Genomic DNA, 17,337 nt, shown 5'->3' with positions numbered 1-17,337 from the left:
GGGACCAGACCACTTCCAATACAAATCTCTTCCATTTGGACTCGCCACCGCCCCTCGAGTTTTCTCGAAGGTCCTCCTAGCTCCCATCATGGCCCTCCGGGAACGGGGCATCCATATACACCCGTACTTAGACGACATCTTAGTCAGGTCGCGATCCAAACAGCAGGCCTTACGGGATCTACAGCTAGTCATGCACACTCTTCGCAAACACGGCTTCCTTGTCAACCTACAGAAGAGCTCTCTGAACCCTTCTACTCGGATGGAACACCTGGGGGCAATAGTGGACACCCTCCACAATCGCCTTTTCATCCCTCCATCCAAGATAGCCAAGATCCAGAAAATGGTCACCCCATTTCTCTCGACCAACAAAGCCTCTCTCCTGCAACTGGCCAAACTAATGGGACTTTTCATTTCAGTAATAGACATGTTACAGTGGGCCAGATTCCATGCACAGACGTTGCAGTCGTTCTACATCCTTACCAGTTCCAGATCATGCTGAAAAGGGACAGGTCCTTGCAGACCACCAAACAACTTCGCGACAGCCTGCGCTGGTGGTCCAAGCGGGAAAACCTCTCACGGGGAAAGGTCTACCTTTACCCACACCGACCGCAACTCTTCACGGATGCCAGCCTCCGCGGCTGGGGAGCCTCCCTACAAGGGGACATTGCACAAGGGATCTGGCCTGCTTCCCTCACCCACCTGCCGATCAACATCTTGGAAATGAGGGCCATTCTCCTGGCCCTTCACCACTTCCAGCCGCAAGTCCAGAACTGCCATCTTCTAGTCAGAACCGACAACATCTCCGCCAAAGCCCACATCAACAACCAGGGGGGCTCTCGTTCCCGGCGTCTTCATGAGGAAGCGACAGCCATTCTATCCTGGGCGGAGATACACCTGCAGTCCCTTATGGCAGAACACATACAGGGCATCCTCAACATAGAGGCGGACTGGCTGAGTCGTCAGTCACTAGTCGAGGCAGAGTGGAAACTACACCCCCGAATCTTCCTTCAGATAACACAGACATTAGGCCAACCCACCACGGACCTCTTCGCGTCTCCTCACAACTCCCAGTTGCCACGTTACTTCACAAGGTACTTCCACCCGCAGGCACAGGGAACAGATGCACTAACCAGCCCATGGCCCAAAGGCCTGTTCTACGCATTCCCTCCAACCCCAGTTCTACCGAAACTTCTCAGGAAGATATGGATGGAGGAAGCAGAGGTTATTCTAGTGGCACCGTGGTGGCCCAGACGTCCATGGTTTTCGTCAATTCTGCAACTGGCAACTTCTCCGCCTCTTCGATTGCCCACACCCAGCGACATGTTATCACAAGGGCCGGTGCGTCACCCCAACCCCGCGTGGTTCTGTCTGACCGCCTGGCGCTTGAACGCCAGGCCCTAGCAAAGAAGGGCTATTCTAACCAAGTCATCACTACCATCATTGCCTCCAGAAGGGCCTCCACCACGCGCATATATAATTCCTCATGGAGAAACTTCGCCTCCTGGGCAGAGAAAAACCATACAGATCCTCTCCATCCTTCGGTCCCACAGATCCTTCAGTACTTGCAGCAGGGATTCGACGAAGGTCTAAGGAGCTCAACCCTGCGAAGAAGGTTAGCCGGCCTCTCCACCGTATGGCCAAAAATACAAGGACTGCCGGTGACCAGACATCCGGACATTCTGAGATTTCTTAAAGGAGTCTCCCAAAAACAGCCCCCGGTAATCCATAGGTTTCCCGCCTGGAGACTTAACACGGTCCTATCAGCTCTTACTAGACCTCCTTTTGAGCCCATCCAGGACATTAACCTCAAGTGGCTCCGGATGAAACTAGTATTCCTCATTGCCATCACTACAGCCAGGAGAATATCAGAACTACAAGCTCTCTCAGTTAACTCACAACTGTGCATATTCCATAGGGACAGAGTAGTTATGCGCCCCGACCCCACCTTCATCCCGAAGGTAGCCACTACATTTCATCTCAAGCAGGAGATCATAATTCCGACGTTTTGTCCATCACCGTCCCACCCAAAAGAAAGACTTTGGCATCACTTGGACGTTAGGAGGGCACTCAAAGCCTTTATCATCCGTACTGAAACCATCAGAAACACTGAGTCCCTCTTTATTAACGTCACCGCCCCGAATATAGGCGCACAAATGTCCAAAGCATCTCTCAGTTACACGCTCAAAACCTGCATCGTGGAGGCATACAAAGCCTCCAACATACCAGTCCCGCAGGGTATTACAGCCCATTCCACGAGGTCCGCAGCAACTAACGCGGCGTTTAGACGCCTTATCCCGCTGGAGGATATTTGTAGAGCGGCCACGTGGTCTTCAGTTACATCATTCATTAGACATTATAAGCTACATACCATTTCAGCCAAGGAGACAGCCTTTGGCGCCCGAGTTTTAGAACACATATTCGGAGACTAATTACCCACCCGGTTACGGGACACTGCTCGGGGAGGTCCCATCCAGGATGCCCGAGATCGCCTCCAGGAGAACGGTCCATTGGTACTCACCCTGAAGGGGCCTTCTCCTGGACGGCGATGAGGGCATCCTGGCCCTCCCTGAAATTATAGTCTCCGCCTAAGTTACACAGTTCAAAAATGGTTAAAAAAGTTGCCTTAGTTTTAGAATTATCCTTGGAGTTCCTTCTTCAAATATATACACTGTGTTCTGTGTTATATGTTACCTTAACCTGTTGTCATTCTTCCTGTTACACCTCCGTGAGATCCTAAATTCTGCTATACTGCTACGTCAATCGGAGACTGGGGATCGAGGGGAGGTTCCAACCCAACACAGGAAGTGACATCAATTAAGTCCTGCCTCCCTGAGCATAGGTTGGAAATCACCCATCCAGGATGCCCTCATCACCGTCCAGGAGAAGGCCCCTTCAGGGTGAGTACCAATGGACCGTTCTCCTGGGCACCGGTGAGATCCAGCTGGGCCAATGCTCCCCTGGCCTCCACCCACCGTCCCAATGCTCCCCTGGCCTCCACCCGGCCCCCCTCCCCTTCGGGGATGTGGACGGAGCCGAGGGCAAGCAGGGAGATTATAGCTGCGCCAGTCCCCCTTCCAAGGCAGAGTCAGAGCCCGCTGCATCGCCAGCACCTTCGTTGTGCTTGGAGCAGGTGGAGGAAGACAGGCGAGAGACAAGGAGGAGGAATCAGCTTTCAGGCAAGAAATTCAGGCGGCTGGGGTGAGGGACGCCCGCCGCCCTTTGACTGGGCTGGGGGCGGGGCTGGGAGGGGTTTTTCCCCCCGGCTGGCTCGGAGTAGCTGCTGCTCGGGGAAGGCCCGACCCGAACGCATGGCGTTCAGAACTGGCATAGTTCGGAGGGGTCGGGGTTGGGCCCTTGGCCCTCTGAGACCCTCCGAACAGGCTCAGCTCGGCCCAATCCAAGGGTTGGACCGAGCCGGACCGCCATCCCTAGTGTTTATTGATGAGGCATCGAAGTACCAAAGGTCAGCAAGGCAAGTTCTGACAAACCTGACTTTTTCCGTCCTCTTTATCCCATTGTAAGTCCTTCCTCCCACTTTCCCAAGAGAATGTGAAAAACAGTCTCTGGAGCTGAGGTTCCCCAAGGTCGGCGGCAGATAGTAAGAGAAAGTCATCAGGCTTCCTGCCCCCCCAAAATAACAGATGCAACTCTGTTTCTCATGGGATCAGGGTTTCAGAGGAGAGCCTAGTTATCCACAAAGTGTGTGAAACCATAAAGTAAAGATCAAGGAAAAAATGCTCCAGATGGCAGTGGTAACATATAGCAGGCTGATTACATATATCTTTTAGCAACGTTGATTTGTAGCTGTAAGCATTGAGGTAGGAATGCATCTCAATCACCTAGATACAGTCCTCCTGACGGCATCGTCTCCTTCTCACTATTATCTAGCATATTTAGTTTACCATATGTTCTCCTGGATGGTGTAGGCCATCTTGTTTGGGTTATTCTCCACCATCAATCAAGGAGGCAGGAAATATACTTTGGTCACTTCCTGTAGGCTGGCCCATAGCTATCTTGCCCCATTATCTTCCTGCCTCGTCAGGGAGTGCAGCAAATTCAACAGGCTTTTTGCTTATTGATAGGCTTCGTGTCCTTTGGATCTCTCCTTTTTGTGAGGCACTATAGGTTGACCTTCCTGGATGCTGTTCAGGCCTCCTTTGGAAGGAGAATCCTGGAGCACATTATTGGAGATTAACAGAACCTACCCTACGGGTCATTGCTTGGGGAGTACCCAAACAAGATGGCCTACACCATCCAGGAGAACGACCCATTGGGTACTCACAGTGAAGGGTGGTTGTAGACCATCTTGGCCCTCCCTGTTCTCGTTTTTCTCTGGTAACGTGTTTCATATATAAAATTGCAATGTTAACATTCCAAGCTAGAGTTTCAGAGCCTGTGAGGATTCCTTTGAGCTTTGGTCCCTTCCAGAGTTGTTAGGTTAGGTTCGTTTTTTCAGCATGTTATTGTGTGTGTTGTTGTGGTTCCATTGTTCTTGTCTCATTGTGATGAGTCTGATCCTCGGCTAGTCAGATACTGGGGCAAGATAGCTATGACCAGCCTACAGGAAGTGACCAAAGTATATTTCCTACCTCCTTGATTGATCTCCTGGCATCTTTATCTTGAATAGGGTATAGCAGAAATCTAAATTTTCCTTGTAGGTACATTCAGGAAGTTTTGCTGTACTCCCTGGCTATTGGCTTCTAGGGTAATATAAGGTCTTTTCTCACTGTGCTGTTTACTACCTACATACAGATGTTAGTGGCATGATGCCATCAATATACTATTTACAAACTGTTTTATGTCTCCTTTCCGTCTAAGGAGGCAGTGGAATTTCTAAACCGGGGTCTGGAGAAAGACTGCATGATGAATTAAAAACTAATCTGGACCACAATCCACAATGTTGTGGGTTTGGGCGTAAAGCTGGCATGGCAATTGGTGTTCAACCTGTTCTAAAGGTGTTACACTCCCAAAGAAGCAACTGCACAGGTGTCTTGGAGAACGATACTCCTAGCTACCTCTTTGTCACTAGATACATAGGTGACTGAGCTAGTCAAAGGGGCTTTTACAGCTGTTACTTAAGCTGCACCCATTCCCTGAGAAAGCCACAGATGATGCCAAACTTCACAGCAAGAATAATGTATTGATTGACTGACATTAAATTACTTGCACCTCACTTTTTCTCCTGGCTCCAGACAACTTATTTGATAGCCTTGTGTTATGAGCACATCCACATCAGTGCTGTATATAAGCTGCATTGGATGTAAATATGATTTTGAGATCAATTCGGAGTGCTAGACGTCCCTTGGAGAAGATCCTAAGTACCTGAAGGACTGTGTTCATCCATAACACATTGAACCGATTTTATCTGAAAGCCGAAGCTCCCAAGTTCCATGTCTTTAGGTCATTCAGAGTGAGGTGAATACATTTCTGTTCCAGAAAGACTTTCAGCTGAATTGATTGGTTGTGCGATGCTCTGGTTGTTTCAGGGTTGCTGATGTTTTAGATATTAGGGTACATTTTTGTTTTTGCTAATCGGCAGCTGCAGAGTTGTTGAGGTGGTTTTGGCTGAAAAATGGCACACAAATCAAGAAGTAAACAAATAAATGATATGAAGCAGAGCATTATGATATCAGGATGAATAAATCATATTAGATGCTGCAGAGGGGGAGGGGCAGTCTAGTGGTTCCTGTAATTTTTTTCTGCACTAAGAGGGCAAAGTATAGATAATGGAAGAGCATGATTTTGTTGCGGAAAATGTCTCGTTCAGAAGTTCTGGAATCAGAGGAAGATGCCACAGAATTTTTGAGTTTATGCAGAAGTTTAGCCATGTTTAGTTTCTTTCAGAAACGCTGTATAATATTTTTTTCTGAGAGAAATAATAGTAGGGTTTTTTTCACAATCCAAAGAAGTAGAATTCATTCCAATCTGTGAAAAGCAGCATTTATATCAGATTAAGAATACTATGAAGCATAGATAATGATAACTAGTCCAAACAATTACCTGTATCTTCTACCAGCCATGTTTCTACCACATTTCTATAAACATGTGCCTTTTTTGATTGGAAAGGCAACGGAGTTATGCTTACGTGGGGAAAATAGCTCACCACAGAGGCAAAAAAATAAAGCTGAAGTTGTAAGGGGCAACTGGTCATTCTGTCAAACATCTGGTTCCCATTTCAGGTTCTCATTATAGCCTGAATCAAAGCGACAACCATGCAGTGGTAGTCTACACAAATTGACAAGAGGACCTGGAGTGCTCTACTAAGAACAGAGGCTCACAGCAGCTTTTGTGGGGCAGAGGGGCGGAAGCTTCTGGTTTTATCCACATATGTAAAAGTCAGACTCAAATACTCAAGATGATTGGTTGAGTCAACAGACTCATTTCCCCCGAGGAAACGGGAATTAAGTGCTCAAATCCTAGCTGTCTTCGGAAATGGGAAATTTCATGGCTCAGTCTGTATGTTTTGAATGGCAGCAAAACATGGATCTGAGAGGGAAGTCGCTGAGATTTGTAATGTAGTTTTCAACCATATCGACCAACATGTGCTTTTTATCTCTTGCTACAACAAGCATCCAGAGAGAGAGAGAGGGAGAGAGAGAGAGATATTTTATTTTATTTTATTGCTGCCTCTGATTAACTGGATGCTCAGAATTAGTACTTTGCTGAAGACTGTCAGCATGTTCCTTTCAAAAAGTCATATTATCTAGGTTTATTTAATCAACTTCAAGCAGGTTTCAGACACATTACACAGAGTCACAAACATGTTTACTCGTTTGTGTGTGTGTGTGTGTGTGCGCACGCACGCACGCGCACTTGGAGGGGAACTATGATTACACCTATCTCCCAAGCAGGTATACCTGTATAGTTCATGTGGTTCAAACCACAATTTGTAATACACACAAAATATCTTTAGATGTGCACCTTTTTGCAGGTGCACTTTAAAAAATGTACCACGTTAAGCTTTCGTTACAATTTTTTTCTTCTCCATTTAACTGAAGTGAGAAAATGCACTTGAAGGCCTTCCTGCTGTGAAAATCGATTTTTTCCCATCGTTCTCTCGGTTTGAGGAAAGAATGTTATGACCAGTTCTTACATTACATTACAAACTCCATGAGATTTTGGAGCCTGAAATGGCCTAAGGAACTAGCCACTATTTTACCTCTTTGGGGAAACTTACATTTAATCGTTGCAGGCAGCTTTCCCCAGTGAGGCAAGTAGTGACTCCCCTGGGTTGTTTCAAGATGGGGAAATGGCAGGAAGGAGAAGGCTGAAGTCTCTCCACCATGCCCACTGTGGTTCTGACACAATTCAGGCCCTGTACATGTCTAGGAATCATGAAACTCCAAGTTTGACCCAAAGTCATCCTGGGATTTCGTGTGAATCAGTGTTTAAACATGGTCTTCTTAACATTTCAGTTAAAACAGTAGCAGATAGTTTGTCTTTTTAAAAGGATAGTAAACCTAATTTTAATAAGATACTTCTAATAAGCTGCAGTTAAGCTATTTTGTCTTTGCTTTGGTAGGAAGTACTCAGTATTTTGTTTTTAAATTTTGTTGTCTTTACTTCTAACATTTTATAAATTAGTTTATATTTTAGTTCATATTGGTGTATATTTTTCCTTCAGGAGCTGCAAAGCAAGCATCTGTGCCAAGATTTTACAACACATAAAAATGTTTACATGCAATTAATTTATTTCAAAAGCCAGACGTTTAATTAAAATAATTTTTTCAGCTTGATAATAGTCAGGTACTAACTAGCACTTTATAACCCAGTGCACTGATCTTGTTAGAGTTTAGGTATGGAAACACAATTTTGCATGAAGTAATTAATTTCAAATATTTTATTCCCAGTTATCAGTTATGACAAAAATAAAGGCTGAAGAAATGTCTTTTAATTAGATTTTATTATAATAATCTAACTGAATGCTGATGATAATTTTTACCGGTCAACTGTTTCAGAGAGGGGTGTGCCATTAATCATTGACTCATTGGAAGTTTGAGGAAATCCGGTCCAGGAGTCTCTTAATTAGATTGTTGATGTCAGCAGTCTTAAGGGATGATAAATCATTGGAAGTGTAAGAGCCATAAAAGAGATGGCTGGCATCCCTCTCTTTTTTGGGGAAGGTGAGGTAGAACATTGTTTTTGTTTGAAATGTGACACTATTAGTAGCCTACAAGTAGAGAATCAGATAACTATATTTGAAGTTACATTGAAATTAATATTCTAAGTCAGCATTGTAATTTGCTGAGAGATATTTGAAAGATGGCACTTGGAGATTCTGGACTAAGAACAGTAAAGTTTTCGAGTTGGGTGGAACGTTCAGTCCTCTCACATCTGCTTTCCCCCCATTTCCTGATGCAGCATATTGTAAAAAGTGTCTGATCAGTCAGGATACACATTACAAAATCACATTCCCAGTATTAGGTTCTCGTTTTTGAAATTCCGAGATTGCCTATAGCCATGTTGACTTTAATTTTTAAAATCTTTCAGAAGAATCTGTCTTGTCGCTATCGGAAAAGAATGCTACTCTAGAGAGACCTTTGGTCCAGTCTAGGAAGATTCTTGCTCTTAGGTATTCCTGGACAGTTGCACAAATTAGAAGGTATCTGGTTATTAGATAATAATTTCAATGTTGCAGTATGGGTAGAAAAGGGGATCTGTGAGTCAAGTGCTGTCTACTTTTCTGCTATTGAACATATTCTGCAGTAAAAACTAAATGGATCGAATTGAGATCAAACAGCAGTGGAACAGCAGAGGCTAATCTGTGATATATCGACGCTGTAAGGGCCAAAGTAGACATGACAGCAGCAGAATCTCTTCTTTAAACACACAATTTCCCAATGCATGTTTAAAATGTAATTTTTGGGGGGGTGGGGGTGAGGTACCTCCTTTTTAGAGCAGCTTGTTTCCCCACTGTCTCTTTCTCTTCAGTTCATAAGTATACTCACTTTGTGAGTAAATATACTTGTGAGCAAGTGAATGTTGTGGAGAGGTAAGCAGTGGGCTTTATTCACCTTGTCCTAAAAATAAATAAATCTGCACCAAGTTTTCAAATCGTAAAGTCATAAGTTGGAAGAGGCTTGAAGGCTAGGGGAGTCATGAAGGGTCATTCATAGTTTGCTCCATGAACGGAAGCAGGATTGAGTTTCCCAACTTCTAGAACAAGCCTGTATAAATTGTGATCTGCCAAATCACATATGATGACTAGCTAGAGCACATTTAAATTTACGGTTGCTCTTTGTCTGAAGCATTTAGCAAGTTGCTGTTTGGCTGGTAGACAACAGAGTGGGTCTCCAGTTGTGAATACTCATAATATCTGAATGATATGGCCAGATTTGATTTTGTGCCTTCAAATAGCTTGATTTGCAGGAATTTATCAACTTGGAGATAAATATAAGTGACCACCGGGCTATGAAAAGAAATCAAGCTTCTAATAGAGGCACAAGAGCCAAAGCTAGTAAAAATATATCAATTTTATCAATAGGTGAACCATTCTGTGCTCTCTGAAGGTAAGTTCATCACTAGTTTTGAGTGGACAATATTCATTGATAAAAATACAGTGAACATGTGCTGAGCTGCCTCAATGAGGAAGGGAGGAAATAAATAAATACAAAGTCCTAGCACTCTATCACCAAACCAGTCATATCCCATATACACAGAACAATGCCAAAAACATCTATGCCCAGACATTGTGAAAGCTTCGTAAGTAACCTCTGAGATGTTGAACTGAAAAGTATCATGTAAATAACCTTCATGAATGTATTGAGTTAGAATTTTGCCACTCGTAATTGTTTGGCAAGTTGGGATGAAGGATAGAAACTCTTCCTTCTGAATGTAAACTAAAATATTTTATTTATTTATGTAGGCCACTGGCCTACCTACTTTTAATGATTTTTCTTCGATTTTAGCTCATAATGCTTTGTCTACCTTGAAATATCTTTTTTCATGAATACGTAATAATCTACCTAGATGACAGATCTTCTCTTTACTAGAACTCTGATCGTTCGTTTGTGGGAATAATCCTGAAAGCATTTTCCAGGATGAAATCACTACATCAGAAGCCTTCACTCTTTTCCTTTTTTCCCTTTCTCTAAAAGAAGCAGAGCGTATTATTGACGGAACATTTTCCTGTCCAAAAGGTTTTTATATTAAAGGATTTAACCACCATCATCCTCTATTTCGTAGGATGCCTGTGGTTATTTGCATCAGGTTATGCAGTGCCTTACACAGATCTTCTCTTTACTAGGTCTCAGACGTTTCACGGTTACCTTGAGGATATTATCAACTATCGCTGGGAGCTGGAGGAAGGAAAGCCTAACCCTTTACGAGAATCTACATTTCAGGAGTTGCCACTGCGTACCCGCGTGGAGATTCTTCACCGCCTTTGTGATTACCGACTTGACGCTGATGATGTCTTTGACCTGCTCAAGGTGTGTGCAATAGAGAGTTTGGAAAGGGAATGGGAACGTATTCTCTACCAAGAAGGAATTGCCTTACATGTACACCTATATTAAGGAAGTATAATCTGCAGGACAGTTTTTAGTTCTGTAGTTTTCAAAGTTGGAGAATTGGAGGTTATTGGGTATATAAACTACCCTGAGCAGAATATGCTGCTATTTATTGCCTCTGTTGTTTTGAATTTTTTAATATAATTGTGCCCACAGAGATGTTTTCACTGACTCATCCTTGCAATAAGCCATGTATACTTCCGTGTATGTGTTCAGAAGTTGCTTTCTTTTAAAGAAAGGTCCTTGAGGGGTTATGGAGATGTTAAATGATTGTCTTGTTTTGTACAGTTAATCAGTCTGGTGTGAAGAGAAGTTGCCTAGGCCAGCCAAGGCTTTCTCTGTTCCTTTGGTTCTACTTACTTGCTGGTCACGTTATATATAGTTGGAAAACTTTCCTGCCTTACTGTTTATCCAGCTACAAAGGTTTTGTTGTTTTTTTTTGCTGATGTTGTTGCAGTTGCTGCCTATTAGAGTTTGTTTTTCCACACTTCAGTGTCCTAAGGCAAGAGTTTCCAATGAATGGCTCCAGTGCATACTTTAGTTTGGTTTTAAGAGGCTTGTCTCCCTCCCTCCTTGATAGCTGGGCAGTGATATGCATGTGTGGTGATGAAAACCCTTTGTTGCATATCAGTGGTTCCTAATTCTCACAATCATGCTCTGATGGAAGATCAGTTTTAAAAGGCACAACTCTTTCCCCAACTGTATTTCAAAACATCACTGTGGAGCCCAGGTAAAAATATCTGTGAACTGGAAAACAAATCATTATTATTAAAATCTGAGCAAGAGAGCCAGTGAACCTTCAGGTTGGTAAATGACAGTTTCCATTTAATGTAGTCTTTTCCACTATTGAGGCTGTTTCTAAATGGCCCTTATTAAGGCATTATCGGCTTATAAATTCCCAGTAACAACTACAATAACATAGAGAATCTGTCTTCTGCAGCCTCTTTCCATACATTTCGGTGAGCATTACCACAGTGACACAATAACATAGAAATGTGACCTAGCGGGGAAGTGGTTGTGTTGCCAGTAGGTGTCTCGTAAAGCATGGTCAAGCAGTCTGAAGGTCAAGGCAGGCATCACGCAAAGGTATGGTCAGACAATCCAGGGTTCAAGACAGACAGCAGGCAAAGTGCAGTCAGGCAGTCCAGGGGTTGAAGCAGGCAGCTGGGAAAGGTGTGGCCAGGCAGCCCAGGAGTTAAAGCAAATTGAGAGTTCAGGCAGGCAGGCTGAGAACCAGAGTTCAGAAAAGCCAAGCAAGGACCCGGTAAATGGAGCTTCCCAGTGAAGCACGTTAGTTGCACCCAGACCAACCAGACCTTCTTTCTAAGCATATATTGACTGTTGGCTGGGAAGGGAATGAATCCCTGCAAGGACTCACTCCCTGAAGGTTTCAGTCAGAGTCAAACCTCTTGCCAGAGCATGAGGCTATCCTGGCATCTTTCCCTTTCGATGTCCACACAAGGCTCTGTTTCTGCCTCCTACATGCAGCTGGCTCCTTGATCAGATTTTTCAGGGGGCTGACGGCTCTTCCAGCTGCAGGGCATCTGGCTCTGCCGTTGACACTACCTCGGCTGGGAGGGAAGGGCTTGGAGCAGGCTCTGCTGCTTGCATTTCCTCTCAGCTCCTGATTGATGGTGTCTTCAGGCTCTGTATCTGGTTCCTCATCTTCCAGGGGCTAGCTCATGACAACAGTAATGCCTCAGCAATATAACTAGACATTGCAGACAAATGGTGACTTTTGTCAGTCAGCGCTCATGCCACAAGTAGTAGACAGACACTTTCAGAGTCACCTCCCTTGGATAATCCATGGAAAACTGTATATTGGAATTGAATTTGTCAGTTTAATGAGAGCCAACAGGAACCTTCATGATCAGTTCTCACACACAAATTGGAACTGCCATTTCCCACATGTAATGCCTCTATAGGAATAATTCCCAGAACAGTCCAATGCGGGCAACCATTATATCAGAAGAGGTCTTTCCTTAATGACTTGCACAGTAACATTAAGCAGTTATGTCTTCCTTTTTATTGCTGTACTGTGGTAGGACAGAGCCCATGGCTCAGGGTGGTAAGCTGTAGTCCAAGCTCTTTTCACAACACCAGTTTGATCTCAATGGGAGCCACTTTCAGGTCGCTAGCTCAAGGCTGACTCAACCTTCCATCCTTCTGAGCTTGGTAAAATGATCCCCTACTTCACAGGTATCAAACTCGCAGCCCTCCAGATGTCATGGACTACAGTTCCCATCACCCCCTGCCAGCATGATGCTGGCAGGGGATGCTGGGAACTGTAGTCCATGACATCTGGAGGGCCGCGAGTTTGACACCTATGCGCCTACTTGCTGGAGGTAAATGACTGGGGAAGGCAATGGCAAACTACCTTGTAAACATAGTCTGCCTAGTAAACACAGTGATATGTTGTTAGCCCGTGAGTCAGTAATGACCTGGTACTTGCACAGAGGACTTCCTATAAGAACATAAGAACAAGCCAGCTGGATCAGACCAGAGTCCATCTAGTCCACCTCTCTGCTACTCGCAGTGGCCCACCAGGTGCCATTGGGAGCTCACATACTTTATTTTACTGTGGTAAGACAAGATGCACTTGCCTGTAGCTTGAATCCAAGCAGAACTTTAGAATGTTGCCACTTGAGAAGGAAAAGCCCAACTGCTGCTTTGCTGTTGAAGATACGAGTCAACTTGGTGCAAGCTCTACTGAGCATTTTTCATGAATACATTCGCAGCATGCAAATCCGTAAACTGGTCAGTTTTTGGCCAGCAGGTCTGAATACCCTGGCGACTCCAAGTGATATAATCAGTTTTAACGGGTTCAGGAACAGAGGCATTGATATTGAGAAGCAGGAAGGTGGCTGAGCTGATGGATGAGGACGTTAAATGAGTTGTGTCTGCAGAACTGCTGCAAGACTGCTTCATGTTGCACATAAAACTGTTTAATCCTATTTGTCCATTTTTGTTATTTGAATCAAAACATTAAAAAAAATCAGGGGAAAGAGAACACAAACCTGAGCGCTGTCATTCAGCAGAGAAAAGGAAGTTAATTCTTTTTTCCCCACATTAATGCTTGCACAGGACTGTGCCTAGAAATAAATTATATGCTGCTCTTAGCATAAGAGGGATATTAGTAGGCAAGTGTTGCTGAGGTTTGTTGTAACAGGATTTTAGCTTTTCAATTATTTTTCTTTTCTTTTTTATTTATTTGGTATGTACTTTCAAATACAGGGTTTGGATGCAGATAGCCTCCGAGTGGAACCTTTGGGTGAAGATAGCAATGGTGCCCTCTACTGGTATTTCTATGGTACTCGAATGTACAAAGAGGAACCAGCCAAACCAAATGGAGAGCTGGCTTCAGACAGGTAAGGGGTAAGGAGAACAAATTTTGGGAAGGCATAGTGGTTTTACGAATTGCTAGTTCTTGTAAAGACTTCAAGTTCAGCACTTTTCACCATCTTCCTGATCACCCCTATTGCTATTTATTGATTGATTGTTGAAGGCTTTCACGGCCGGAATCACTAGAGTGTTGTGGGTTTTCCGGGTTGTATAACCGTGTTCCAGTAGCACTTTCTCCTGATGTTTCGATCTGATGATCCTCTGAAGATGCCAGCCACTGATGCAGGTGAAATGTCAGGAGAAAATGGTACTGGAACGCAACCGTAAAACCCAGAAAACCCACAACACCCTATTTATTAATACTTGTCATTTGTAGTTCTTATTCTGCTCGCCCTCAGAATGGCCCTGTGAGTTAAGCCACTTGGCAGCTGAGGCACAGAAGCTGAGAGAATGGCTGTTCCAAGGCCACCCTAGCAGAGGCAGAACTGGTTCAATAGATCTTAAGCAGAGGTTCCCAGTGTGGTGCCCATGGGGAGGGGGGCCAGGGTGCTCCCTGACACCTTTCCTGCTGCCTGCCAAGTGTTCTTAGGAAGTGAGCTGGACCAGGTAGGGCTTTTGCTCAGCAAAGCTACTGATTATCTACTGAAGATTTGATAGGCTGTGCAAATTTTTAAAAATATTGGCTTGGCAGCAGCTGTGACCACAGTACAAGGGCTACACTGTGTTACAGAAGTTGACCTGTGGCAATCCGTTTGTGGCTGGCTCCTCCTCCTGTGACAGCCATTTTGTGGCAGCTGTGTTGTTGTTGTGTCCGCCATTCCATGTCTGAATTCTGAAAGTGCCTGCAGACTCAAAAAGTTTGGGAACCCTGGTCTTAAGAATTCTACCACTGGAGGCAAGAGAGGTCACCTGTGGTCACCTGACTGGGCATCACTTGAGTCCCTGTGAGAAAGGTGGACTATAAATAATGTCAATAAAAAGAAAAGAAAGATAGATCAGGCCTCTGCTGATAACAGCAAACTGTGCCTGCTCTGGATTTCATTGTGTTCCCAGTGCCTGTGCCCTTTCTCTTTCCTTTCTCTTCCCTGGAGTTAATCTTGCTTGGCCTGTGGCAGTTTCCTTACCCTCCAGCTGCTACTATTGTGCTCTGTAGCTGTTTTGTCACTCTTCAATATGTTTCAGGGGAAGTGGAGCACAGGCAAGCACTCCAAGCATTCCTGGAAAAGTGGTGAAAAGGCGAGGTCGACCCCCAAAACGGAAAAAATTGCTGGAGGAGAATCTCTTGAGGTAAAAACAAAACACAGCAAAAAGCCCCCACAGGTCTATTTAACTCAGTGTGGTCAGCTCTGTTTAGTATCTAGTTATGATAAATCCAAGTTCTATAGCAAGCAGTACAAATAAAACAGGCCGCCAGTAGCCAGATTTTAAGGCCCCTCTGACCTTTCCAAATGCCACCAGTGCTGAGGGGATAGATGGCACCAGTGTTTCATCAGTTGCCTGCCTCCACAGCAATAAATCAGGGAGGTTATAATTCTTCCCTATGTACTAGGAAGCTTACCACCATGGTAAAGAACCATCAGAAGTATTGATTATTTTAATCATCTCCCTTAGGAGTTAATATGACAGGTGGTCTAATCCTAGTGGCAGTTGTTTATGTAAGTAGTAAAGGAAATGGCCCCATTAGTGATATTTAAATGCCATTGATCATATAAATGCTTTTTCATGTGGCAAAGAATTTACATTATTTTATCCACTAGTTTTTGACCATATATAGAGTTGTGATGGGCTTTTAGAAAAAGGATTATTATCTTCCGTTTGCCTGTCAATGTAAAAATGGTGTTAGATGATGCTGTGCTGTTTGAGCATCTGTGTCAGTTGGCACGAGGTGTATTTCGGTAGTTAAATTTGCTTTATATAACTGATTGATGATTTCTTTTTGCTTATAGGGAGAAGGCAGAAGAAAATGCAGTTTCACATGATTCACAGATGAGAAATGGTAAGGAATGGACAAGAGTCGTGTTTGAAGATGTTGCTCAAAAGAGACAACATTTCCCAAGAGAAGTCTCCTGTTTGTCCCTACTTTCTCATACCTGTTTCATTCTGCATGAACAGAAAAACTGGAACAGATTTGCTGTTCAGCTGTTACAACACTGGAAACCTTTGACTCTGTCATGTCAAGATGTTGACATTCTTTCTGTTGTGGGGTAGATTAGCATGCAAGAAATCCTCTCTGGAATACGGGGGCTCTCTGTCATAGCAGGGAGGAAGCAAGTCTTTATCCTTGCTAGTTTCTTCTTTTTAGCAGTACAGCTTTTGAGCTTACTGGAGCTCTTGTGTCTTTCTTTCCCATCTTTCCTTCCATGCTGTCTAGTTGTTGAGCTGAGCCCCAGCAGTTCTTACACAGCAGGGCAGATTTTAAGGAGTTATGGTTTGTTTGTTTGTTTTTCAAAGGCCTTTAAAATGACAGGAAGACATACAAAGCTCAGAGCAGCTGTCCAGAGAAGACTGGCTTTGATAAGCCAGTTGGGCTTTCCCCATGACATTGTGTCGATCAGTTGCTCTGCCCTTCAGAGCATTGAAGTTTGCGCTAGCACCTAAAACCAGTGAGGTATAGTGTTTAGAGCACTGGAGTGGAACCATGAAGACCTGTCCTGAAGTCTTCACTCAGCCATGAAGCCCACTGAATGCCCATGGGCCAGCCGTACGCAGTTCAACCTGCCTGATAGGGTTGTTATAAAGATATGCAGTGCAATCCAAAGAAGGGGCAAAGCTGCATTGGAAGTGGCATGACCGTCATTGCCACTTGCACTGCTAAAATGGGCTCAGGAGCTGATGCAGAGGCACTTATGTTGGCAGTGGGGTGCAGCTCTGTGGTGGGTAAATTTGGATGTTTGCCCCTGCAGTGGCAGTCCTCCACCACAGGAGGCTGCACTGGCACAGACAAGGACATTCTCAGGGGCTGGGATGACTTTAGTTGACTTCTAAGCCCCTTAGGCCCAGAATCACCCCCTTTGGACAGATTGTACAAGAACCATAAGCAAGTAGAGACAGCAGAAAACGCATAATTTTTTGTTGTGGTCATTGTTCTCAATATGAAGATCCTTTGCCTTCCAAGTTACTAAATACTTTGTACCATATGGCTTGGTTTGGAATGCTCCCTTTTCCCAACACAGACTTACACCACCAAAAAGAGTGGCATAAACCGGTGCCAGGAATGGGGCTTTTCACAGCTGGCAGGGGTTTTCATTTGTTTTCAGGGTGATTGTGCCACCAAATGCCTTTTCAGAGGTTGCAGGACGGTACCATCCCCAGCCACTGCACACCCCTTCCTTTGGATTGGTCTGCTTAACTGAGTAGATGCAGTAAAAATCCAGAAAAGGTAGCTGATTTAAATGCTTGAAATTGCGCATATGAAGTTGTTGTCAAGTGTTACACAAATAAAATAGTCAAAAACACAGAATAAAATTGCTGTTTGATATACAAAAAT

At 44.3% G+C, this 17,337-nt stretch overlaps 1 protein-coding gene across 3 annotated transcripts in view; it reads left to right on the top strand.

Moving 5' to 3' along the window:
* Window positions 1-17,337, top strand: part of LOC125434777 (cat eye syndrome critical region protein 2) — a 137,649-nt gene that overhangs the window by 88,480 nt on the left and 31,832 nt on the right. For all 3 annotated transcript variants that reach the window (XM_048500469.1, XM_048500471.1, XM_048500470.1), the window contains exons 3-6: window positions 10,247-10,430; window positions 13,743-13,876; window positions 15,033-15,137; window positions 15,797-15,846. In XM_048500469.1, the coding sequence (XP_048356426.1) occupies window positions 10,247-10,430; window positions 13,743-13,876; window positions 15,033-15,137; window positions 15,797-15,846 (473 nt within the window). The remainder of the gene's footprint in view (window positions 1-10,246; window positions 10,431-13,742; window positions 13,877-15,032; window positions 15,138-15,796; window positions 15,847-17,337) is intronic.

Source organism: Sphaerodactylus townsendi, linkage group LG06 (genome assembly GCF_021028975.2).
Source record: "Sphaerodactylus townsendi isolate TG3544 linkage group LG06, MPM_Stown_v2.3, whole genome shotgun sequence".
Taxonomy (NCBI): Eukaryota; Metazoa; Chordata; class Lepidosauria; order Squamata; family Sphaerodactylidae; genus Sphaerodactylus; species Sphaerodactylus townsendi.
This window is presented reverse-complemented; position numbering and strand designations above follow the sequence as displayed.